The sequence below is a fragment of the Budorcas taxicolor genome, chromosome 11 (assembly GCF_023091745.1).
Source record: "Budorcas taxicolor isolate Tak-1 chromosome 11, Takin1.1, whole genome shotgun sequence".
In the NCBI taxonomy this organism is placed as follows: domain Eukaryota; kingdom Metazoa; phylum Chordata; class Mammalia; order Artiodactyla; family Bovidae; genus Budorcas; species Budorcas taxicolor.
Genome location: NC_068920.1, coordinates 162886560 through 162911843, shown reverse-complemented (window position 1 = coordinate 162911843; position 25284 = coordinate 162886560). Strand labels below are relative to the sequence as shown.

General features: G+C 61.1%; 1 protein-coding gene across 1 annotated transcript in view; it reads left to right on the top strand.

The window, feature by feature from the left end:
• Positions 1-252: 252 nt before the first annotated feature.
• Positions 253-25284, top strand: part of CCDC187 (coiled-coil domain containing 187) — a 41831-nt gene continuing 16799 nt past the window's right edge. The window contains exons 1-9 of the mRNA XM_052648293.1: positions 253-610; positions 1387-1479; positions 4495-4605; positions 9241-9375; positions 10155-11317; positions 11517-11611; positions 15096-15658; positions 16014-16101; positions 20448-20560. Of these exons, the coding sequence (XP_052504253.1) occupies positions 268-610; positions 1387-1479; positions 4495-4605; positions 9241-9375; positions 10155-11317; positions 11517-11611; positions 15096-15658; positions 16014-16101; positions 20448-20560 (2704 nt within the window). The 5' untranslated portion in view covers positions 253-267. The remainder of the gene's footprint in view (positions 611-1386; positions 1480-4494; positions 4606-9240; positions 9376-10154; positions 11318-11516; positions 11612-15095; positions 15659-16013; positions 16102-20447; positions 20561-25284) is intronic.

Sequence of the window (25284 nt, the reverse complement as noted above, 5' to 3'; positions counted from 1 at the left end):
CGGAGTCCTGGAGACAGTGTGTGGGGCGGGGGACATGGAGACGTGTTGCTCAGCACCTCCACGTGTCTGCGCCTGACAGCTTATGTCTGCCTCTCTCCCCCAAGGGAAGACAGGCTCTGCCCACTGGCGGCCGAAGATGACGCCACGGCGGCCGTGAGGTGGCCCGAGCCCCGCCGGCAGGCAGGCGCCCTGCAGGGACCCCGCCCCGCGGCCTGGTCTGACTGCACTGAGGAGCCTGGCTGCCAGAGTCAGGCCCGCAGCATCCCCATGTGGTTGACCGACGAGGAGGCCAAGGATGGGGACAGCTCCGTGTCGTCGGGCCGCCTCTCTGGCTCCTCGGGGGGCCACGAGTCGTGCACCCCTCCCCACAGGACTTGGACCGAGAGGGCCCCCCAGGTGCCAAGGCCACCGCGGCAGCCGAGAGAGAGCAACCCCCGGCTGGAGCAGCTGAGGGACAAGATCCGGGCCCAAGCCCAGCGGCAGGCAAGCTGCGCCTCGCTGGGCACCTCGACACCCTCCAGCGCCTCACACCTCTACGAAGCTTCCACACCAGCACCCCGGAGGAAGGCCCGAAAGCCTTCAAACCCCCTACCAGCCCCGGCCTACCCAGGTCAGTGGGGCAGCTCTCCCCAGAGAGGGACAGGCAGGGAGGGGGAGAAACTGATGAGATTGGGCTGCCACAGGCTAGGCCCCACCTGAGCTGGTGGTCCCCTGGGAGGCTGGGGCGGTGCGCCCCGCAGCCCTGGAGGGTCTCAGAGCCTGGGAAGCTGAGTGGAGATAGAGCCCTCCCGGGGCTGCGTGCGAGCTGGGTTTAAGCGCGAGGAAGCATTGATTCATCCAGAACATGGAGACCACCTGGTGGAAACAATGGGGAGGGTGGGTGCAAGGGCAGGTATGGGGAGGCTGGAGGGTGTGCGAGGGGCGTGGACGGGAGGAAGGCCTGCAGAAGGCCCCCGAGGGGAGACTGTGCCCTCAAAGCAGGGGCTTTTGAGCAGCGGCCGAAGGAGGACCTTTCCTCGGACGTTTCCTCACGGGCTCCCGGTCCTCACGACGCCCCTTCTCCTGCTGCACCAGGCTCAGGCATCCTGTCTGTGCCGTGCTTAGTTGCTCAGTCGTGTCTGACTCTTTGTGACCCCATAGGCTGCAGCCCTCCAGGCTCCTCTGTCCATAGGAATTCTCCAGGCAACAGTACTGGAGTGGGTTGCCATGCCCTCCTCCAGGGGATCTTTCCAACCCAGGGATTGAACCCACGTCTTTCGCATTGCAGGCGGATTCTTTACCAGCTAAGCCACCAGGGAAGCCGAGGCCTTGGACGTGGACTCTACAGTCCACAGGGTCGCAAAGAGTCAGATGTGAATGAGTGACTCACTTTTACTTTCACTTCAGGCATCCTGAGTGGAACTGAAAGTGGAGTTGAAGAGAAGGCAACCCCTGGCCATGGGCGTGAGGCCTCCAGGATCTCCCAGCACCAAGTCTCAGGTGAGTGGCCCTATGGCCAGCCATCCCAGCACCCCCAACCCCCCTGGACACTCAGACCAGGTGTGGGCAGCATGGTTATGGAGCCAGCAGTCTCCAGGCAGCCTCTCTCTCACTCTGTGGGATTGGCTCTGTTACCTCCCCACTCACCAAGGAGGATACTGAGGGTCAGAGAGGACCCCAGCTGTGAAGGGGCCAAGCAGGGATTTGCTCTCAGCCTGCCATTCTCTGGAGCCCGCTTTCCAGTCACCAGGGAAGGAATCCAGATGGTCTCTGCAGGGCAGGCTGGGGCTCAAAGCACAGGGGCCCCGGGCAAGGACATCCGCTGGCTGAGCTGCTCCGCACAGCATGGCCACAGGCCGGCCACAGTCTGGGCTTGAGGCCGTTCAGCTCCCATCAGCTCCTGGGCTTGCTGGCCCGTTCTGCAGGCAGAAGGCATTGCCAACCTGCCCCACAGGTGACCTTGCCCAGCCTGAGAGAAGCTGAAGGGCTGACCCTGGGCTGGCAGGCTTCCAGATGGGGAGGAAGGGTCCAGGGACCCAGGGCCCAGCAGACTCTGGCCCACTCAGCAGGCAGGAGGGGTGACTCTGAGTTGGGGGGGCACTGGAGCCGCTCCCAGGGCTAAGGAACCTGGGCATTGCCGCCGTAGGACAGTTGGAAGGCTCTGGCAGGGAGACCTCAGCAGGTCTGGGCACTGACTGCTTGCTCAGTTTGTGGGGTGGGCACCGGGTGGAGGGGCCGCCTCTATAGTCCAGCAGGATTCTGGAGACCCCAGGAAGGGGCGGGGAGAGGGTTCAGGAGCTGAGGTCAGGCTGCCGTGGAGGCCCGAGGCTTCGGGGATCTCTGGCCAGGGTTTTCAAGAGTCAGGCCCTCAGGGGTCCGTCACCTATCCTGGTGGTGCTGTGGTGGGTAGGGTGGGATGAGGGTTGGTCGACACTTGAGTCAACATCCTCTGGCTGGCAACCACACCCCTGCTTCTGGTCTGCCCAGCCAGAGGTGCGAGCCAAGTGCAGCCCCAGGTAGAGGGAGGGGCGCCGGCCGTGTGAAGCCAAGAGGCAGAGCCTCTCTCTGGCCCAGCTGTGGCCTGATCATGGACCCTGGCGGCTCCTTGGAAGGGCGGTGGCTCACTTGAACTCCCTGGTCTCTCCCCTTGGGGACAGAGGACCTCGATGGCCTTGGCTCGTCCCACAGGCCACTGTCCCCATCCCCCACACGGAGGCTGCTGGGGCCTCTCGGCTACAATCATGACCCGGTCATGGTCTCTCCAGGAGCTCAGTGCCCAGTGGCAATGGTCACCAGCCCTTCCTCGTTTTAGAATGCTCCAGAAGCAGGGCATGGGTCAGGGCCTGGTCTTTTTTTTTTTTTAATTGTGGCAAAATACACATAAAGTTTAGAGACGCAGATTTGATCACTAGATTGGGAAGATCCCCCTGGAGTAGGAAATGGCAACGCACTGCAGTACTCTTGCCTGGGAAATCCCATGGACAGAGAAGCCTGGCGGGCCACAGTCCATGGAGTCTTAAGAGTTGGACACAACTACACGCACACACAGAGTTTACCATTTTTACTATGTTTATGTACAAAGTTACTTTGTTTCCAGGGGTTTGACCCCCCTAGGGACTTCATATGAGTGAAATCCTACAGGGTTTGTCCTTTCGTGTGAACCTGGGGCTTGAGGCTGCTCCTGCCGAGGCCGGAGGGACAGGCCAAGGCCAGGACCCTGCTGCTCTGCAGAGACCTGGGAGTCCCTGGGGCCTGATTCCTTTCTTCGCATGCTCCCCGGGCCTCCTGGGGACACGCTGGGCCGGGCCCGGCTCTCACGGCTCACCAGCTGGGTGGCCGTTTGGTGTTTCCCAGATGCTGCCCCCACCCAGCAGGGGACAGAGATGAATGAGGTCAAACAGAGAGGGGCCAGGCTGAACACTGGCCTTTGGGCAGCTGGCCCCCGTGCCGGCTGCGGGACTTGGTTCTCCTGTCCCCGCCCATCCAGTTGGGGCAGCCCCGTAGTGCCAAGGCCCCTCTGGGTCTGGGGCACACTGCTTTCCCTGAACATTCAGGAAACTAAGATCATGGCTTCCGATCCCATCACTTCATGGCAAATAGATGGGGAAACAGTGGAAACAGTGGCTGACTTTATTTTCTCGGGCTCTAAAATCACTGCAGATGGTGACTACAGTCATGAAATTAAAAGACACTTGTTCCTTGACAACATATTAAACAGCAGAGACATCACTTTTCCAACAAAGGTCCGTATAGTCAAAGCTATGGTTTTTCCAATAGTCATGTACAGATGTGAGAGTTGGCCCTTAAAGAAGGCTGAGTGCCGAAGAATTGATGCTTTTGAATTATGTTGCTGGAGAAGACTCTCAAGAGTCTCTTGGACTGTGAGGAGATCAAACCAATCAATCCTAAAGGAAATCAACCTTGAATATTCACTGGAAGGACTGATGCTGAAGCTGAAGTTTCAATATTTTGGCCACCTGATACAAAGAGCTGACTCACTGGAAAAACCCTGATGCTGAGGGCAGGAGGAGAAGGAGGCAACAGAGACTGAGATGGTTAGACAGCATCACTGACTCAATGGACATGAATTTGAGCACACTCCAGGGGATAGTTGAGGACAGAGAGGCCTGGAGTGCTGCAGCCCATGGGGTCGCAAAGAGGCAGACACGACTGAGCGACTGAACAACCACAACCTCTCCCTAATGAGCTGATGTCCCATCTGGCTAGCTGCTTGCCGCTGCTTTGCTAGTGGGCCTATCCAGTCATTTATTCACTCAACAAACACAAGTGCTGTGGGCCAGCTCACACCGGGGGCTGTGCTCAGGGGTTCTGGGGATTGGTGCACAGTCGGGGCTGTGAGGGAGGGCGAGGCGAGCCCAGCCCTGCAGGGGATTTCCCCGGTGGGGCAGGGGGCGGCCTGCAGGGACAGTCAGGGGCTGGAGAGCAGGCTGACCCGTGTGCGGTGTTGCTACTCATCCTTCTCTCCCTTGCTTCCCTCTTCTCCTCTCGGTGAAGTTGCACAGGAAAAAACCAAAAGGATGAAAAGTAGTTCTTGCAAAACAGAGAAGGCCCCCAGGCCGCCTGCCCCTAGGAGAGCTGCCAAAGACACAGGTAGGGTTGACCCAGGCGGGGCCTGGCAGGGCTTGGGGACAGGATGTTAAGGTCCAGGCTCAGGAGGCAGGCACGTGGCTTGTTTCTGGAACCCAGATGGCAGGTGCTGCCTGGCTGCGCCTTGGAAAGGCGGGCACAAAGCAGGGGGCAGGCGAGGTGCTGGTTGATGGACGTGCTTGCTTTCTCGTGACTCGGCGTCGCCGGACAAGCCGTGGCCGTTTTGTGGCCGTCAACGGCGGGAAGCGTGACTGAGGGATGAGTCTCCCTATCACCTGGCTTGGAATGTAGACACCAGGCTGGGAGCCCAGGAGGCCGGCTTCCCCCGGCGTGCCTGGTGGGAGGAAAGGCCGGGCAGTGCCCACTTTCCACGACCCCTCGGGGAGGATGTGTCAGCTGCCTGAGAGTTCTGTGCAGGGGTCATGGCGGTGCTGGGCTGCTTGGTCGCAGAGAAATTCCTAACTCAGGTGTCTCCCCAAGGGTGGGTCATGAGGTTGTGTCCAGTGAAGACCCAGGTGCCCAGCCTGGCCGGTTCGTGGAGATTGTGGGGTGAATGAGCTGGATGTGGGCTGCGGAGCAGAGTGGGCAGCCTTCCTTCAGAACAGCCTGGGTGGAATGGGGTGACACGCTCAGGGCTGGGCTCCCTCTGCCTGTGTGTGCCAAGCACGCAGGCAACAGCGGCTCGTGTAACTGTCCTCGGAGGCAGACGGGCTCGCTCCCATTTTGTAGATGAGGAAACTGAGGCTCAGAGAGGCTCACCAGCCTGCCCGGGGTCACACAGGCCAAACAGGGTTGGCTCCAGCCCTGTGCTCCCCGCCTGAGATAGCCCAGTTGTGCACACTTGGACCCGCGCCTGGAGGCCTTCTGCAGGCCCACCCTCAGGGCCTGGGCTCTGGGACCACCACACCACAGACTTGGGGACACCAATTGAGAGCCTCCCCCAGGTGGGGAGAGCCCTCGGGGGCTGAGGTCTGCTCTGTGGGGACCCCGATCTTGCTCGGAGTAAGCAACACTGGTGTTGGAGCTGTTTTTCAGCATCTCTGTGCCTCAGTTTTCCCCGGGCACAATATTGCAGTCCTGGAGGAGAGTGCCACAGTGAGGTCTGCCCACATCTTCAGATGCCTGCCTCCTCTGCCCTTGGGCAAACCCACAGTTCCAGCGGACTGAGTGACTGTCCTCCTCTGTGCCTCAATGGAGGTGGGCCCAGAGCAATGTGGGGGCACGTTGGCCAAACCTCCACTGGAAAGAGTGAGGGATGCCTGGAGACAGGCCACTGAACAGGCACAAAGTATGACAATTTTCCGCATGTTTCCCCTGCTCCTAGACCGTAGGGTTTGTTTTATTTTAATGGCTCCTTTGAAAAATGACCTGCCTTCTGCCTGACACTGGGTCAAAAGGGCATGCCACGGGCGGCATTCATCACCGTAGCCGCCGCGTCACCCTGACGGAGCTGACCATTAGTCTCTGTCAGTGACGAAGTCACAGCTGGGCTAAGAAGAGATGAGTTTGGGTTCAGAGGTCAGAGCCACAGGACTTGGGAATTGGATGAATTAGAAATTTGCTGTAGTTAACAAAAAATTAAATCACAATAGTTATAAAATATTCATCCATCCGGGCTGAGGGAAAATGAAGCCCGATATTTAATTTCAGATTATAGCTCCTCACTTTGCATTTTTTATCATAGATTAGGTTGGCCCTGGAACTTTGACAGGGCACTTGGGGACTTCATCCATTTCCACAGATTAAAAATCCTCTCGTAAAAAAATTAATTGCCATTAAACTGCTCTGCGGAAGGAAAAACGTGCCCACCAGGGCCCATTTATTGACCTGGACCCCTCTGGCCGGCTAATGGGGAAGCCAGTGATGTCGGGGCCTGCGGGTGGGGGTGCTCAGAGGGGCCTGTGGGCCCCTCCTCACCCAGCGTGGTCCCTGCTCAGGGCCCCAGCCAGCAAGTGTGGCCTTTTCTGTGCAGTGCTGCAGCCTTGGGATTCAGGATGCAGGACCCTCGCTGGGGAGCCCACCCCCCAAGGTCCCCCTCATAGGTCAAACGTGGCAGGCAGGTGGGCAGTTCCGGACTCAGCCCTGGTCAGCAGAAGCCTGACCTTTCTGGGAAACTCCTGCAGTGGGGGTGACTGCTTCACTTTTTCATCCTTGTGGAGAGATGCGTACAGATGAGGAAATTGAGGTACAGGGAAGTGGTCACTTGCTCAAGGCCTGCAGCTGGAGAACAGAGGCGCCATGTCTTGTGGCTCAGCTGGTAAAGAATCTGCCTGCAATGCAGGAGACCTGGGTTCGATCCCTGGGTCGGGAAGATCCCCTGGAAAAGAGATAGGTTACCCACTCCAGTATTCTGGCCTGGAGAATTCCATGGACAGTCCATGGGGTCACAAAGAGCCGGACACAAGTGAGCGACTTTCACTTTTTCACTGGTTAGACAGGGGCTTCCCAGGTGGTGATGTTGGTAAAGAACCCACCTGCCAATGCAGGTGGTCCCGATTCCTGGTCGGGAAGATCCCTTGGAGAAGGGAATGACTTCCCACTCCAGTATTCTGGCCTGGAGCATCCCATGGACAGAGGAGCCTGGCGGGCTACAGTCCATGGGGTCGCTGAGAGTCAGACAGGGCTGAGAGACTAATACTTTCACTTTCCTGGGACTCCCGGACACCGCGCTCTCTTCCTGGGCTACCCCCGGAGCCTGGGGCAGAGGGCGTGGTCGCAGAGGGGGGGCGTGTCTGGAGGACTCTTCCAGGGGCGTGACTTTGCAGAGGGCGTGGTCACGGCCTCGCTCCTTCCTGGGGCTTGGCCTCTGGAAGGCGTGGCCTCTGGAAGGCGTGGCCTCTGGGGGCGTGGCTCTGAGTCGCCCTTCCCTTTCATGGAACTCCGTCCTCAGGCCTGTGACCCAAGTCTCAGTCTGGGCCTGGGGAGGGCGCCGAGTCTAGGGAGCAGGGTGTGCTAGGCGGGTGATCTCTGCTGTGAGGCCCCGTCTTCGGGCAGAAATGCCCCCAGGACAAATCTTGGTCTGGGTAGTTTCGTTTTCCTGGGGTGCTGCCTGGGCAGGCTCCCTGCCGTGGGTGTGTGGGTGTGTGTGTGTGTGTGTGTGTGTGTGTGTGTGTGTCGGCCACTGCTTCCTGCCTCTGCCTCTGCCAGGGCCCTTGTGGTTGGGTTTGTTATGATGGTGGGGCTGCTAATGGCAATTGGTGAGGGTGATTTGGGATTACGAAGTAAATCCGTGATAAATGATGTTTATGACGTGATGGCATTTATTAAAGAAAGTGTTTATGTCTGGGATGTGGTGGCTGTTTGTCTCCACACACTGTCTGGACCCCTCATCCTGCCGCCCTGGGTGGCTTTGCTGCCACCAAAATCTTGAGCTTTCTCTGCCCAACAAAGCCAAATAAAAACAGACAGAGCCAGTTTGTTTGGAGGCTTTAATCCTCAGTGGGAGGAGGCGGAGAACACAGCAGGTCTGTGCCTCGAGAACTGTGCCCCACTTCCAGGAGGAACCTGGGGATTGCATAGAGGAGGGCTCACCGTCAGGGGTCGGTGCTACAGAGCAGAGACGGAGGATCCTGTGCTCTCCTTCTTGTTCCTCTTGCGTTGTTTCAGAAACAGTCACAGGCTGGTGTCAGGTAGTCCAGTAGCTGGGTCCTTCGTCTTTCACGTGTTGTACTGTGACCTCCTTCCTGTAAGGCAAAAAGAGACCTCCAAGAGGTGGCCTGCAAAAGAGTGCTGTAAAGGGAAGCACCAGGAACAGGAGGTGATCAGCATTGAGTTTAAGGATAGCACGGCTTCCCTGGTGGCTCAGACAGGAGAGAATCTGCCTTCCGTGCAAGGGACCTGGGTTCGATCCCTGGGTCAGGAAGATCCCCTGGAAAGGGAATGGAACTCCCTCCAGTATTTTTGCCTGGGGAATCCCGTGGACAGAGGAGCCTGGTGGGCTACAGTCCGTTGGGTCACAGAGTCGGACATGACTGAGTGACTGACACTAAAGGATAGTAGGTTCAGAATGAGCTCCTGCAGAGTTAGAGGGCGGAGAAGCGACCTCAGTCACAGACTACAGACTAGGACCAGGTAAGAACGAGGAGTGATCGTGCCTGCTCACTGTTCTTTTTATCTTCTTTGTTCTCAGGAAAGAAAAGAGAAATTCAGCCTTCTATTTCCCCTTTTCTCGGCAACAGCTTCTTTGATTCCTACCCTGATCCCCGCTCTCACCAGTTTAAAAACAAATTAGTTTCCTCTGGTTCAGGGCAAGTGATTATTGACAGTGCCGCCGCCCCCCCCTTTGAGCGCTGGGTGTGCAAGCGATTGTCTTTGCTACTGACCAGCCTTTACAGAGCGCATGCGGTGCTCAAGGGCCTGCGTTCAGTGTTTTTACAGGGAAACCCATAGGGAGTACGTTTTATTTCCCCTGAGGGCCAGAGAAATTAGGTCACATGTCCAGGTCATCCTGAGACTCAACTTTGCCCAGGATGCTGGCTAATGGCTGGGGTATGGCCCAGCGCCAGAGTGGCCTGGACCCAAGGGTTTTCACCCTGTCCCCTCCGGGAGTGTGTGACCTGGTCTCCTGGCTCTGCGAGGAGCTGCCAGCCCTCCCCTTGGGCTGGCAAGCGGAGGGCCCTGCGCACCTGGCTGTATATGTGTTTTCTCTTTAAGATTCTGTGTTGGTTGGTGTTCATGCCTGGAGGAAAGGACAAGCTCTGGTGAGGGTGCTGCTGGGGCCCCCGCCTGCCCTTTCCAGGCTCCAGAGCAAGGTCCCCTTGAGAGACCAGGCCCCCATCGCAGAATTAGGTACCTTATGTCTCCGCCTGGACTCTGCTCCGCTCCGTGTGGCATCTTGCGGGTGGGGGGTGGGCGCTGGGGGAGAGACGCCCAGGTGGCAATGGCATTGGGGTGTGGGCGCGGCACCCATTCCCCCAGAGACCCGTCAGATGCCCGCCAAACCCACCAGCAGACAGGGGCTTCGGGGAGTCGCTGCGTTTAAAAAAACCAAAAAGAGGGTTTCTGTCCCTGAGAAGCAAATTTCTGCTCCTGGAAGGCAGGGCACGACCACCAGGCTGTCCTGACCTAGAGATGCAGGCCTGCAGCCCCAGTGGCTCCCAGGAGACGTCTGCACCCCCCAGCCACACACACACACTCACACACTCACACTCACACACACATTCACACACACACTCAAACACACACACACTCACACTCACACTCACTCACACTCACACACACTCACACTCACACACTCTCACACACACTCACAATCACACACTCACACACACACTCACTCACACTCACACACACACACACACACACTCAGTTTTCGACATGTTCAGAGAGGGTGGCTCTGTCCCAGACTCCTGGGCACAGCCATGAGTCATCCAGACGTGGCATCTGCCCCCAGAGGGCTTCTGCGAGTGGATGTTGAGGACAGAGCCGGGGGGGGTGGTCTCTGGGGGGAGTGGATGTTGAGGACAGAGCCGGGGGGGTGGTCTCTGGGGGGCTCTGCTCCTCCTGGGGGGGTGGTCTCTGGGGGGCTCTGCTCCTCCTGGCAACCCCGTGACTGCCTGTCTTTGCAGATCACAGCAAGAAGGTTGGAGCCACCGAGAGCTCCCCTATCCACCCCCAGACGCCAAGTCCAGCCTCTGTCCACGGTGACCTGCAGATGCCCTCAGCCAACGTGCCCACCCTGGCTTCCCGCGATCCACCCGTGAACGTCCAGGCTGCTATGGCCGTCCTTCGAGACCTCCGCCAGCAAATCCAAGCTGGGCTGGAGCTGGCCCGGGCCCGTCACACGAGCCGAGGGCTGGAGCTGCATGACCTGGCAGGGAGGAGGCGGCCAGGCCCCTGGAAACCCCCAGACGTCCGGGGCTCCTTCTGGAAGAGCCCTGGGGCCTCGACGGACGGGCTGCCCGCCTCCGAGAGGGCTGGGAGCCTCCCTGCCGCACAGCGCTGGAGCCCTGTGGCCGGGTGGGAGTCCTATCCACACAGGACCTGGGCGGCCCCAGGACGGGACACCTCCTTCCAGAGACGCGTGAGCCCCACCGAAGGGCTGAACTCCTTCCCCCAGCGGCCCTGGAGCGCCTCGGCCAGGCAGGCCTCCAGCCCACCAAAGACCCGGGCGTTCCAAGGACGAAACCTCTCATTGCAGAGGCCCAGGAGCCCCCCCGAAAGGTGGGTCCCCTTCCTGCAGCGGTCCTGGAGCGCCTCGGCCGGACAGGCCTGGGGTCCACAGAGGGCCTGGACTGCTTGTGAAGACCCGGCAGCCCCCGCCCCGAGGCCATGGAGCCCTCTGGAAAGGCCGAGCCAGCCCACCTGGCGGCCCTGGAGCGCCTCCTTCACACAGGGGCCCAGCCCCCTGTGTCAGGGCAAGGGTCCCCTGCGGACCCCCTCGGGGGCCAAGCTCGCCTGGCCAAGGCCCAGCCGGGGTGCGCTTCGGAACGCACCTGAGAAGGAGAATGAGGTGCGGCCACCTCGGCCTTGCCCCCAGCCCCGGGGGGCCCTGGGCCCCCTCCACGGCTCTGAGTCCCTGCGTGAGTTCATGCGCCAGAAGACTGCAGCCTGGCGGCGGCAGGCCCTCGAGGAGAAGGCCTCAGCCATGCACTCGCTGGAGCTCAGAAACCAGAGGCTCCAGGGCGCCCACAGGAAGCAGAGGGAGGCCGTGCTGGGCAGAGCCGTCCCCGTGGTCTCCCAGACGACCCCCGGCATTGTGACCTTCGTCCCGCACGCGGCACAGTCCAGGGTATGTGGCAGCTCGGACACCCAGCTCCCCTAGCCTCCATGGGGCTTTGCGGGGACCCCATTGCCTCCGTTTCTGCCCACCCTCCCCCAGGAAGGGACCAGCCTGTGATCCCACGGAGGCCGGGGCCAGCTCCAAGGCTGAGACAGGGTCTGGGGTGTTGTGGCTGGGCTGCGGCTGACAGCATCCTTCTTTGCTTTAGGATCTGGAAGCTGCCGCCGGGCCGGGGGCGCCGGTGCTGCAGTGGAGCAAGGTGACTTCCGGTATGGTGCTGGGGGACCAGGAGGCCCCGGGCAGGTGGGTGTGAGCGGCCGGGGCTGGACTTCCTGGGGGGCTGTCCCGGGCAGGGGTTGGCTCGCTCGGTCCAGAGCTGCTCAGAGCCTGTGATCAGGGCTGCGTCGTTTTCCACTGAGGTGAGATTGCTGACACGTAAAGTTAACCTTTATAAGCTGAACTATTCAGGGGGCCTTAGTACATTCACAATATTTTGAAACCAACCACCACCTCCGTCTAGTCCCAAAACATTTCATCACCTGAAAGGAAATGCAGTTCCCGTTCACAGTCACCCCCCTCACTCCGCCCCTGAGCCCTGAGGCATCCCCAGTCTGCTGTCCGTCCTTATGGATTCACCTGTTCCCCATGTACTATATAGGAGGTCCTTGTTGCTTATCCGTTTAAAATACAGCAGCATGTACACGTCCATCCTGAGCTCCCTAACTATCCCCTCCCCTCATCTTTCCTCCAGGCAACTGTCGGTTCATTCTCTGAGTCTGTGAGTCTCTTTCTGTTTTGTAAGTAAGTTCCTTTGTGTCTTCTTTTTTAGATTCCTCATATAAGGGGCGTCATACGATATTTCTCCTTCTCTGTCTGACTGACTTCACTCAGTGTGACACTCTCTAGGTCCCTCCACGTGGCTGCAGGTGGCATTATCTCGTTGTTTTATGGCCGTAACATCCCGTGTGTATACACACCACATCCTCCTTATCCATTCCTGTTGATGGACATCTAGGTTGCTCCCATGTCTTGGCTGCTGTAAATTGTGCTGCAGTGAACACTGGGTTGCGTGTATCCTGTTGGATCACTTTTTTTTTTTTTTTTCCAGATAAATGCCCAGGACTAGCATTGCCCAGGACTACCCTATGCCCAGGACATAGGGTCATATGGTAGCTCTGTTTTTAGTGTTTTGAGGCACCTCCATGCTGTACTCTGTAGTGGTCGTACCAATTTACATTCCCACCAACAGTGGAGGAGGGTTCCCTTCTCTCCACACCCTCTCCAGCATTTACTGTTGGTGGCTTTTTTGATGCTGGCCATTCTGGCTGGCTGGACTCACCTCTTCTTAGGGCCTCTGTGCCTGACTCCCTCCTCTGAGCGTGTTTTCCACGTTCATCGGTGTTCCAGCCTGCGTCAGGACTCCCTTCCTTTTCATGGCTGAGTAATATTCCACTGGGGCATCTCCTACATTTTGCACACCCATAGTCAGCTCATTCCCCCCTTTCGGCCGCTCTGACTGAAACATCTGAGCACCTGTTTTCAGCTCTCCTGTGCACGCACCCAGGAGGAGAGCTGTCCGGTCCCGTGGTACCTCTGTGTCTCTCTCACGGAGGCACCGCTGGGCTGTGCTGGCTGCAGCTGCAGCTTTTTACATCCCCACCAGCAGGGCAGGAAAGCCGTCTGTCCCCGTCCTCGCCCACACCTCCCCGTGCTCCCTCCTTGTGGTCATGTTCTCTCGGCTTTCACTGCAGTGTCCCTTCCTTTCTCGGGGGCAGCTGTACAGGCAGCGCCTCCCCGGGCAGCATCTTGAAGTGCAGGGTGGGAGACCTCCCGCCGCCTTTCTGGGCGACTGAGCGTCCAGGCTCCCCGGAGGCTGCCCTTCCCAGTGCTCATCCCCACGGCGAAGAGCTGTGGGCAGTGCCCTGGGAGCTTCCGGCCAGGGCCAGCCACTTCCTGGCCATGTGCCTGGTGATGAGGGGAGGGCAATGTGACAAGGAGCTCACAGCCGGGTTCCGGCAGCGTCATCCGCTTGTGGCCGGCGGGGAGGAACGGACCCAGAGGGGCTGAGGACAGGGGTCCCCGCAAGGCCCCGCCCCACCAGGAGCTGCCTGCCCTGCGCTTGCTCTGAACCTGCATCCTGGGTGCACCTTTGGCAGCCAGGGTTCTGGGAGGGGGCTTTGGGCTGGACCCCTTGGAGCTCAGCACCCACCCCTCTCTGCAGCCGCTCACCTCAGTGGATTGGACAACCTCCCCTGACCCCTGGCTCCTGGAAGTTTCTCTTTCTGGCTCCGTTTTGCTTCATTCATCTTAAAAGTGCACGTCCCTGGGCCACATCCCCAGACTCGGGGGCCGCATCTCTTTTTAACTTCTCAGGGTTGGTGTCTGGTCACACCCAGACAAGGACACAGGTCCAAAGTAAGCGTGCACACACTGAACGCCCGTGTCGCCTGCCGCGCCACGGGCAGCCCCCCATCGGACAGGCTGCAGGGGTCCTCGCTGTGCAGCTCCTCCAGCTGGACATGACGCTGGGGGACGTCCATCTCCATGGGTGGGGCAGCTCTAGGTCCTTCATCTTGCTTCACTGTGTCCTTTTTTTTCACTTACAAACATTTCACTTAAAATACGCATAACATCTCCTTCATGGATCACAGCCTTGTCATGGTGAAGAGGCTTGCAAAACTCAGGGAAGCTATGAGCCATGCCGTGCAGAGGCACCCAGATGGACAGGTCATACTGAAGAGATCTGACTAAACGTGGTCCACTGGAGAAGGCAATGGCAAACCACTCCAGTGTTCTTGCCTCGAGAACACCATGGACAGTATGAAAAGGCAAAAAGATAGGACACCAGAAGATGAGCTCCCCTGGGTCAGAAGGTATCCAGTGTGCTACTGGGAAAAGGCAGAGGGCAATTACTAACAGCTCCACAAAGAATGAAGTGGCTGGGCCGAAGCAGAGACAACGCTCAGCTGTGGATGTGTCTGGTTGGTGAAAGTAAAAAGTCTGATGCTGTAAAGAAGAATATTGCATAGGAATCTGGAATGTTAGGTCCACAAATCGAGGTAAGTTGGACATGGTCAAGCAGGAGATGGCAAGAGTGAGTATCAAAATCTTAGGCATCAGTGAACTAAAATGGACAGGAATGGGAGAATTTAATTCAGATAACCATTATGTCTACTACTGTGGGCAAGAGTCTCCTAGGAGAACTGGAGTAGCCTTCATAGTCAACAAGAGAGTCTGAAATGCAGTACTTGGAGGCAACCTCAGGAACAACAGAAAGATCTTGGTTCGTTTCCGAGGCAAACCATTCGACGTCACAGTAATCCAAGTCTATGCCCCAACCATTGATGTCGAAGAAGCTGAAGTTGACTAGTTCTGTGAAGACCTACAAGACCTTCTAGAACTAACACTATAAAACGATGTCCTTTTCATCAAAGGAGATTGGAATGCAAAAGTAGGCAGTCGAGAAGGCTGTGTTTTCATTCTGCTGATGGGGTCTTTCGACACATACGTGTTTTTAACTCTGAAGTAGCCTGAGTGGCCCGTTTGTTGTTTTGTTACCAGTGCTTCTGGGGTCATATCCAGGAAATCATTGCCAACCAGTCTCCTTCCTTCTAATAGGTACGCGTGGTCCGTCGTGATCACCAGGGTCACAAACGGATGCAGTGAAGAGACACTGGGCCTGGCCCGGAAGCTGCTTCCACGTGCACCCCTGTACACGCGTGTCTCCCACGCGCATGGAAACGATCGCCGCCCCTCAGGCTGATCCCTGTCCCTTCTCTCCCTGCAGCTTCTGCCTGTGTTTGAACAGAGCCTTGAACCCCACCAAGACTCTGGAGGTGGAAGGCTCCCAAGATGGCTGGGAGGGCGCGCCCCTGCTGATGCCAGCCAGCTCCTCGCTGGGGCCCCTGAAGTTCCAGGACCTGAGTATGCACTGCCGGAGCCCGGGGCTCTGCATCTACCTGGACCCTGAGGAGTCGGAGCGCCTGGGCATGCCGGGCCCCCTGCACTTCCGATACAAGCAGGCCCGGCTGCAGGCCCTGGAGACCATGGCCAACATCCTGAAGCAGCGAATCGACGTCCTGACGGACAAGCTGCGCCGTTCCGAGGCAATGGACGCGCTGGTGGGGCCTGGCCCGGGGCCGCTGCCCTCCGGCTCCAGCACGCCGGCCTGCCCCAGAGCCCTGGTGCCCAACATGGGCCAAGAGGCGCCCTGGGACTGGGCAGAGCTGCGGGCCAGGCCACTTCTCTCCACCCCTGGCTTCCCGGACACGGAGACAGTGCGCTGGAGCCCTGGCTGGGAGCGGCTGCAGAGTGCGAGCCCCAGGGCCCGCCATGCCAGCGAGCCCATAGGTAGGGCTACCCCAGGCCCCGCTGGCAGCCAGGGGCCCCACTTTCTCCTTGCCCCTGGGTCTCTTCCCCTTGAGGGGGGATGATGACTAGACCCGGGCCATTGTCCCTCTGTGCCTGCTGTCACCGCCTTGCCACTGCTGGGGCAGGGGTGGGCCCCAGTCCTGAGGTTGACGTCCCGCCCCCTCCCCGCCCCACCTCCAACTCCGCAGAGGGGCAAGAGCGCAGGACCCCTGTGCCTCCTGCCGTGGGGATGTGGGGGGACACGGGGGGACCACCTCACTCCCTGCAAAGCGGCAGCCCCTCCCCACCCTGCTGGCCTGTAGGAAGTGAAGTCCTGGTGCTCCTCTCTCGAAAGGTTTCACGGACAATGGACTCTCCGAGCTGGACAGGAGGCTGGCAAGAAACGTGGCTTCTTTCCAGGCCCTCAGCCCCTTCGCAGGGAGGTAAGGCTGGGCGCTGCCCTTGAACGACCTCATGCCTCTGGGGTGGGCGCAGCCGGGCCAGCGGGGCGACACAGCTCCTGGCCTGTCCCGGGGAGAGGCGGGCCTCGGACGCCTCTGGCTGGGCTGTGCGCAGTGGGCCACCTGGGGCCCCAGTCGCCAAGGTGTCCACAGGTGGCTGGCAGGCTGGTCGTGTCCGGGCTGTGGAGACTGGGGCCCTCCATCTAGGTCTCTTGCCAGTGTCAGAGTCTCAGGACCGCCTGCCCACAAGCCCCTGAACAGGCCCGTCTCCAGCCCTGACCTTCTCTGGGGCCACTTCACACAGGTCCCTTTGCATCAGTGGTTATGGACGGATGACCGCCCTGGGGCAGGGGCACCAGGGGCCCTCAGCAGCCCTGCTCTCCTCCCAGCCAGCCCCACCTGGGCCCGCGAGGCTGCCTTAGCAGTCACCATCCCGGGGACGCTCTGCTGGGCCCAGTCTCACACCAGGCCCCCTGGCCGTGCAGCTGCGCCCACCCCTGGCCTCTCTGTCTCCCAGCTCATCGCCCCCCCAGCAGCCAATGTCGCTGCCCAGTGCCCTCAGCCCTGGGGCCCTTGTCAGCCCCTGGACTTCACTGAGCAGCTGTGGCCCCATCTCCTCCTGCAAGGACTGCCCGCTCCCACCCCAAGAACCGTTACTTCAGCCCCACTGCCTGGCGGCTTCCGCAGGCATGAGTCCCTGTCCAGCCCTCCTCCCCGGCCAGCAGTGCCCTCCTGGCCCCCAGCCCCATCGGCGCCTTCCCAGTGCTGCCCCAGGAGGGTCTCAGACACCCCGGCCCCGCCCCCTCTGTCCTGGGGCAGCCATCCCCTCCCCCGCCCCGCCAGGCAGCCCCTCGAAGGATACCCCCTCACCTCACACGGCCACAGGTCCTCTGTGACTTCAGGCTCCAGAGCTCAGAGCCAAGGGGGAGAGGGGGTTCCAGAGGGGGTCAGGCCAGTGGCGGGGGGTGTTCCCAGGGGGCCGGCCAGAGACACTGAGCGGGGATCCTCACCACAGCACTTCGCCAGGTGTGTCCTGGGCTTGGTGCCCGGGTTGGGGCCTTGGGGGGCCGCCTGGGGGGTGCAGTGCTCATGAACAGAGAGGACAGTGGAGGGTGGAGACTGTGGCCATGGTCAGAGAGTCAGGAACCCAAGTGGGGCGGGGGAGGCCCTTGCACGGGTCGGGGGGTGGTCAGCACAGATCCCAGGCCTGTGCTGAAAGCACACCCCACCCCCAGCCTGAATCCTCCCTAGGAGGTGGGGGTTGCCTGTAGCACCCCATTCCCCCAGCACTGCCTCTCCCCCCTCCCCTGCCCTCCCCTCCCCTCCCCTCCCCAGCCCTCCCCTCCTCTCCCCTCCTCTCCCCTCCCCTTCCCTCCCATCCCCTCCCCGGCCCAACCTGTCAGGTTATGACTCTGTGTGTGCGCTCAGTCGTGTCCGACTCTTTGCGACCCCATGGGCTGTAGCCCGCCAGGCTCCTCTGTCCATGGGATTCTCCAGGCAAGAATACTGGAGTGGGTTGCCATGTCCTCCTCCGTGGGGTCTTCCTGACCCAGGGATCGAACCCAGGTCTCCTATGTCTCCTGCATTGGCAGGCGAGTTCTTTAATTACCACTAGCGCCACCTGGGAAGCTGGAATGGAATTGTTGCCACCAGTAGGGGTCAGCATTGGGCCAGACTTGGCCGCCTTCAGCCCCTGTCCTTCCCTCCTGCTCCCGGTCTAGACCTTGAGAAGGGGAGGGGGGATGGGAGGCTCCAAGGTGAACATCTGTACGTCCCCGCTGCTGGATGGCCAGCAAAGTCCTGTGGGCTCATCCAAGGTCTCAGAGCCGGGGAGCCTGGGCACGTGGCTCCCCCCCACATAAGCCACAGAGCCTTCCCACCAGGCACATGGAGTGACCCTCCCCGCCCCTCCCGCAGCCTGCCCGGGCACAGAGAGACTGCAGAGGTGGAAGTCGTTCAGAGCCATGCCCTGGACGGCCCAGCGCCCTTGGAGCCCAGGACCGGGGCCTCCGCGAAGGCCCCTGGCCTGGCCCTGCCTTCTAAACTAGCCACTCACTGCTCCCCGGGGGTTGCTTTGGGCACCTCCCTCAGTGCCCTATGAGTCCTAGGCTGCAGGGCACAGCTCTGCTCCCCAGGGCCTGGCCCATCCTGCCTCTCAGGCCAGCTCCTGAGTCGGGGTGGGTCTCCACCAGGTGCTTTCCTTGCTGGGACCGCGGTGCTCAGTAGCCGGGTGGGGACGGAGCTTGCTACCAGCATTGGGTGGTGGCGACATTAGGGCTTCCCGCCCAGCCCCCCCACCCCCAACGGAGCTGGGGCCCCTGATGCCCAGTCCACCCCCAGCCCGTCTAGAAGGAAGGACAGGAGAGTGCGTGGCCCAGCTGTGTGCCCGCCGTGGCCCCGCTGTGTGCCCGCCGTGGCCCCGCTGTGTGCCCGCCGTGGCCCCGCAGGCCTCCCTGAACCTCAGGCAGTGCTTCCAGCACCCTGAGGGCTGTATGCTCATCCCTATTTTGCAGATGGGGAAGCTGAGGCTGGTGGAGGAGAAGTGACCTGCTTAGGGGGAGGACAAACCGAGGTTCAGACTCCAGAGCCCATGGTTTTTCCACTACGCCCCCTCCCTGGCCAGTGGTTCTCAAATTGTTCCTCGGGAACTCGTTAGAAAATGCAGTGTCTTCCCTCCTGTCCCAGCCCTCCCGAGTCTGATATGCTGGGGGTGGGCCCCGTGATCAGGCGATTCTGGTGAGAACCACTGCCCTAGAAAAAAATCTAGAGCTGAGGTCAGCAAGCCACCGCCCCCAGGACCCACCAACAGTCTTTGTAAATAAAGTTTTATTGGCACACAGCCACACTCATCATGCTTACACAGCAAGCGTGGCTGCTTTCCTGCCACAAAGGCAGAGCTGAGTGGTTTCCGTGGAGACAGAGACCCGGGGGCCCACAGAGCCTGAACACGGACGGTCTGTCTCTGCGGGAAATTCCGCAACACATGATCTAGACGATGGAGGGCGACTGGCTTGGGGACTGATGGCCTCAGAGGACGCGGCTCCTTCCTGCCCTTTGCTGATCCCAGGCGAGTTACTGCGCCCCTCAGGTTCTGGGTTGGGAAGGAGGGAGCGAGAGAGTCTAGAAAAGACCCTGCAGCGACCTTGCCCCCCATGCCTCCATGCCAACGCATTCCTGGAGCAGCCCCGGTCGCCGCTGCCTCTAGGAACCCTCCTCCCCTGACCGTCAGAGCCCGCGGTCAGGACTCCCGCCCCAGCACCCCTGGAGCCATCCCGGGATCAGCCCCTGGGCCAGCCCCTCACCTTCGCAGCATCTCTTGTCTCAGTCCCAGGCTGCTGCCCTTTGTGGAACAGTCTTCTTATGCCATTTCCCCTGCGGGGTCAGGGGCTAAGCACGGCAGATGCTCAGCAAACACCTGTGACTGTGGATCCGGCGGGGCTGGAGGCCGTGTCTCCATGGCCCGCAGGTGTGGCCGTGTCTTCAGTCACTCGAGGGGGTCCTGGGTTGGGGTGCTGGGTTGCAGGAGGGAGGGGCGCATACACTGATGAGACATGAAGTGAGACGGGCTGTCAGCACCGCTCGTCCGAGCCCAGCACACGCGTCTGGGCCGCAGGCCCCTAACCCGGGGAAGCTGCCGCCCACCTGTGCTCAGCAGCTCTCCTGCCCCACCTGGGCTGCTACCCTCTCAGGACGGGCCCAAGGCCACACCTCCTCCCGTGGGCAGACGTGCCAGGCAGCTCGCCCCGATGGAGGGCAGGTCTCTGGCTCCAACCAGATCAGTTCAACTCCAGCCTTCTTGGTTGCCTGGCCAGCTGAGGTCCCTCTCCGACCAGGGCAGCAGTACAGGGCACAAGAAGACGGTGATGGAGTTAGAGCTTGGCCGTGGGCCCCGCTCCCCCGTGGGCCTGGTGGACAGCGCCCCCAGCCGATGGCCGAGGGGGCGGAGATGAAGGACGTGCCCGTCATGAAGCAGATGGAGGACTGTGCCCGTCACCCCAGAGCAGGCACCTTGAGCGAGCAGACCGAGGACAGGCGAGGGCTTTCAGGCAAAGGACATTCTGACATGGGCCCCAGCCCTGGACAGTGGCCGTGGACGCCAGGCACTCCTGCCGGGAGCTGGTCCCCCGGCAGGAACGAGCACTGAGCCCCAGATCAGGCCCAGCCGAGCCAGGGCATCCTGTGGTCCCAGGCCCAGCCCCTCTTTGGGCCTTGGGTCTCCCTGGGTGCCGGGCCTGCAGGAGCCCAGCCTCCTGGCCCTCCCCTGGCCCCCCAGCTGTCTCCTTTCTCGAGGGTGCTCGCTGCTCACACAGGTGTTTGTGTGTCTCCAGCTCACTCGGGGTGCCGGCTACGCCGGACCCCTGCAGCGGCTCCCGGCAGCCTGAAGAGACACACTCGGCCAGAGGGGCAGGCTTGGTCACGCCCTGGACCCTCCGGAGCTGTGGTAAGGGCGCATCTGTGGATAGGCCTTGGGCTGGCTGGTCGGGTGGCCAGGGAGGTCCTCTGGGGACCCCCTCCACTGCCTGATGCTCGGCGAGGCTCTGGGTGTAGAGAGGTCCTTTCTTGCCTGGAGCGTTCCCACGCGTCGGTATTAAAGCTTTTTGGAGGCTTTCGGGGCCCGGCCACGCCTCTGTCCTTACTTGACCCTTGCCCTCACGAGGGCTGAAGGCTTGCTTCATCCATAGCTCTGCCGCCGGGGCCCAGCCCTCTGCCTTCTCTTCTGCTGCCAGAGGGTTTTTGTTTCTGGTTACAGCTGGGACTTGCCCAGAACCCTGGAGCTGGTGCTTAGCTGGGGCCTGGGGGTGGGGCGCCCGCCGAGTACCCTCCTGGGTTCAGGCCTTTGTCCTGGCAGTGTGCAGAGTAGGGCATGAGCTGGCCTGTGGGATGCTCTGCCCAGTGGGTGCTCAGGGAGGGGCTCAGCTGGAGGGCTCTGGCCTGGGGCTGGGGATCAAGCGCTGTTCTGAGAGGTCTGGGATGCGCATCCATTTCATCCTCATTTTTCAGTTGGTTTTCTCCCAAATAAGAATAAGATGTGCTCACATCTGTAGGAGAATTGGGCTCTTGTAGGTGCATTCAGAGTGAACCCCGACCCCTGCCCCGCTCAGGAGCAGCCCCAAATAAAATCTGCACCACCTCATGGGCCTGGGCGGAGTTGCCCATCTCACAAGGAGGGCGGTGAGGCCTGTGGGGTCTGGTGGCCTGTGGAAGGCCTGGGGGGTCAGTTAGCAGTCCCCAGACCCCCCTGGTGCCTGGGGGAGAGGCAAGCAGGCAGAATTTCAGCCTTGCGCTCTGGTGTCCCACTGTCCTGGGTTCAGAGCTGCCACCAGGCAACAGGGGGTGTGGGGGACCCCTCGTGGATGAGCAGCTTCCCAAGAGGTTGCCCGCAGCGGTGCCCCCAAGAGACACCTGCCCCTCCCTGGAAGACAGAGGGCCCCTCAGGCCAGGCTGGGCAAGAGGTGGGGAACAAAGCCCTCTGCGGACCAGGGGTGGGCACGTGTGAGCGTGTAGATATGTGTGTGTGTGTACAGGGGTCCCGGGCCCTCTGAGAAGGAGGGCTCTGTGTCATTCCATCCTGCAGTCAACCTCCCCCCCACCACCCTACGGTCGGGGAGACCCTCCCGGCTCGGGGAGGGGGCTGCCCTGGAGCCCGCTAGTCTCTTGGCTCATTCTCCCTCTGCTCACTCAGCACCAGCTCACTGAGGATCTGCCAAGCCTGGCATGGACCGGGCACCAGGCCCTGCCCTCAAGCAGCCTGCCTTTTAGGAGGTGGTGAGCAATCAAAAGATGTCCCAGTGACCACCTGCAGCTGTCAGATCCTGGGCAACCAACGCCCAGAGGGAGAGTCTGCCCGGAAGTGGGTGGACGCTTCCAGCACCAGTTTCCAGGAAGTGAGGCCCAGTGAGGGGCATGAGCTGCCCAGGTGCCCAGGATGGGCTGGGACCAGGACTTGGGCTCAGATGCCAGCTCTCTGTCCACCCCTCTCCGTCGTCTTGGCCGAGCAGGAACTGGGAGGCGGGCGGGGCACCTCTGACTCGGGCAGCCCTGGCCCCTTGGGACCATCAGCTATTCCCGGTCTGTGAAGCGAGGTCACACTGGGACTCAGGGGCCAAGACGGAAAGCAGGTGGGCCGGGCAACAGCAGGGCCGTTGGCCTCCACTCCTGCTGGTCTGCAACGGCAGCCCACTCCATCCTCTCGGGCTGCACAGCCCACGTGTGCCCTGTGCTTGTGTCTGCCCATGCAGGGCGGGCCATGCCTGGGGTGGTGGCAGGGAGGTGGTACAGTGTCTCTGGGGACAGGCAGACCCACCCGGATCCCACGGGGAGGGCAGACAAGGGCATCCTCCTGTCAACATCCCAAAGGGAAGGGCCATCCACTGCTGGTGGACAGGACGACATGCCTGGACACTGGACCACACTTCAGGGACCACACGTCAGGGATGGGGGCAGTGTGAGCTTTCCCACGAGTCACCCCTTGAGTGGGTAGCCTGGGTGGGGGGCCAGGGGAGGGCAAAGGAAAACAGGTCAGCAGCTCCTTTGTGCTGAGTTACCTCTTCCCCAGGGGTGCCTCTCGGCAGGCAAGGGCTGGGCCACAGACCTCCCGAGGAAGGAGGGGCCTGGAGCGAGGGTGCCTGGCTGCAGCCCACCAGGGGGCCCCTGCTCCCCCACTGTGCCCCCCAAGTAGCAGAGCCAAGGCAGAGTGCTCCTCCCCAGCCCGCCCCCTCCCACAAAGATGGCCTCCTGGAGCCTCTGAGGTCTGTGTGGGCAGAGCTGTGGGCCAGGCCCCCATCCCCCACTCAGCTGAACCCCAGCAGGCCAGGTGCCAGGCCAAGTGCCGGGTCTTCCAGAAAAACCCGCTCCTTTCCCAGCTCTGCCTGCAGGCCGCCTCACTGGGAGGCCAGGAGCCAAGCAGGATCTCGGGAGCCCGCCACCAAGGAGCAAGCACAGCCCAGAGTGTGGGCGCTGGGCACTCCCCCCAGACGCCTCCTCCAGGAAGTCTCCCGGATGACACCTGGGCTGGGTCAGGTGCTCTGCTCGCCCGTCTCAGTGTGCTTGGTGGGAGTGAAACTCGCATGTGTGCCTCTGTCTCTGTGGGCCACGAGAACCTGAGGGTCTGGCTCTCCTTGCAGCCCCGGCTCCTGCCCGGCCAGGTGCTTGGGGAATATTTGCTGAAGGCATGAATGACTTCCTAAAGGCCCTGAGGCCCCCTGGGCCTGTCTGTGTCACACACGGCAGCTCACTGGTGTCACCCTGCCTCCAGGCAGGTCCCAAGCTCATGCCCCTGTTCACGGAAGAGGAAGCCAGCGCTCAGAGAGGCATGACCCCCACCGCCTGACAGTGAACGGCAGAGCGGGGACTGGGGCCCAGCCTTTCCCACTGGCAGCAGCACCGGCCCAACAGAACTTTCTGCAGTGACAGAGATGTTCTAAATTCTAGGCCATCTGATCTGTTGCCCACCAGCCACGTGTGGCTGTGGGGGCCTCTGGGACGTGGCCAGTGCTACTGAAGAGTGAAGTTTTACATTTTTGTTTACTCTGAGTTTAAACGTGAACAGCAAGGGTGGCTTGCCATCGGACGGCGAGGCTCCGGCCCTCAGACACGGCAGCCTTTCACCCGGGCGGGGCCCCATTGGCGTTGTTTTGGTTTGAGGCCGTGGGCCCCCAGCCGCAGCGTGGTCAGGGAGAGCTCACCTGGTCCTCATCACCCCTGTCGCCGTTGGCAACAGTAACAGTCGCCACGTATGTGTTTAATCGTACCGTTGGAGCCACAAGGCCGCCAGGTGCTCTGGGGTGGCAGGTCGTGCTGGATTCTTGGGGCCCCTCCCCGATGGTCATCAGGAGTTGGGAAGCAAGGCCGGCATCATCCTCTGCTCAGCAGGGCCAGCTGCTCGCGGGCCCGGGCCGCATCTGTCTCAGGGAACACTTGCTTTCTCCCGGATCACAGCTCAGAGCTCGGGGACCCACAGCCTGGGGTCTCCCTGGTGACCTGTCAGGGGTGCTGGCCTGGCCAGGGATAACCATGAAAGGTCTGTACCTCTTGGAGCAGCGGCTCTGGGGGCCTTGGCTCTCTGAAGCTTCCAGGCCCCTGGCAGAGGATCTGCAGGAACTCAGTGGAGGACCGGGGCACCTTCTTTCTAGGCCACAAGCAAAAGCAAGGGAGGAGTGGCCCCTTCTCCAGGGAACTGCCAGGCAGCTGGGAGCACGGGGGAGCATGCCAGGCATACCCCAAGTGCCACGCACGTCAGCTGGCTGGAGCCCCCGCCCCTCCCCTGGGCTCCGTGCTGCCGTTTCCTCAGTGCCGTGGAAGCGCCCGGGAGCTGTGTGGCTGCCGTTCACAGCTCTTTGGCCTCTCTAACGTGGGACGCTGAGCTGCTCTGGGAAGCAGGGCGCCATCCTCCTCTCTGCACACTCACCAAGGATGACCCAGGAGCTCGTCCAAGAGCCACTAGGAGGGCTTGCCGTCCACAGACCTGAGGCCTCTCCCGGGTGGGGAGCCCCCGTCCTCTGTGACCCCCTCTGCCAGCTCTCATGGGGGTCTTGCTGAGAAGATGGAGGGTGGGGATGGAGGAAGCGATGCTCGCCACCCCGGCCTCTGACAACAGTCACCCCCTGCCACCCCAGGTGGCCTCCAAAGGGCCAGGCCGGGTCGCTGGGGCCCCCACCGGAAACCAGAAGCCCTTGGCCACCTGGGGAGCCTGAGGTTTCCGAGCCTGCACTCTGGACAGTCCCAGGGAGGTCGCAGGGCTGTGCCCCTCGGCCTGGGTCACTGCACACTCACGGGGCTGCGACCCTTATTAGGGCAGCCACTAGGTGTCAAAGCATCTTACCACGGGGTGTCCCCGCGGAGGTGCTCACGGACTAGCGCTTTTTCCAGGGCACCCGGCGGGTGAGTGATGAACCGAGGCCTGTCTGGCAGCGAAGCCTGTGTTCTTGGCCCCAGCCATGTGTTTGCAGCCTGGGGTCCTTGCTCCCAGGGGAGGGTGGCCGAGGGTCAGGCAGGAAGAGCCCCCTGCCGAGGGGGGGACAGGGTACAGTAAGGCAGCAACCTGTCTCTTTGCCCCGCAGGCTGGGGGCCCTGCCCACCCTCCCTGGACGTGCAGGGAAGGGGTCCTCTCCCAGCACGTGTCCTGCAGGCCCAGGCTGGGTGAGGGGAAGCCGCCCAGCCACGGCT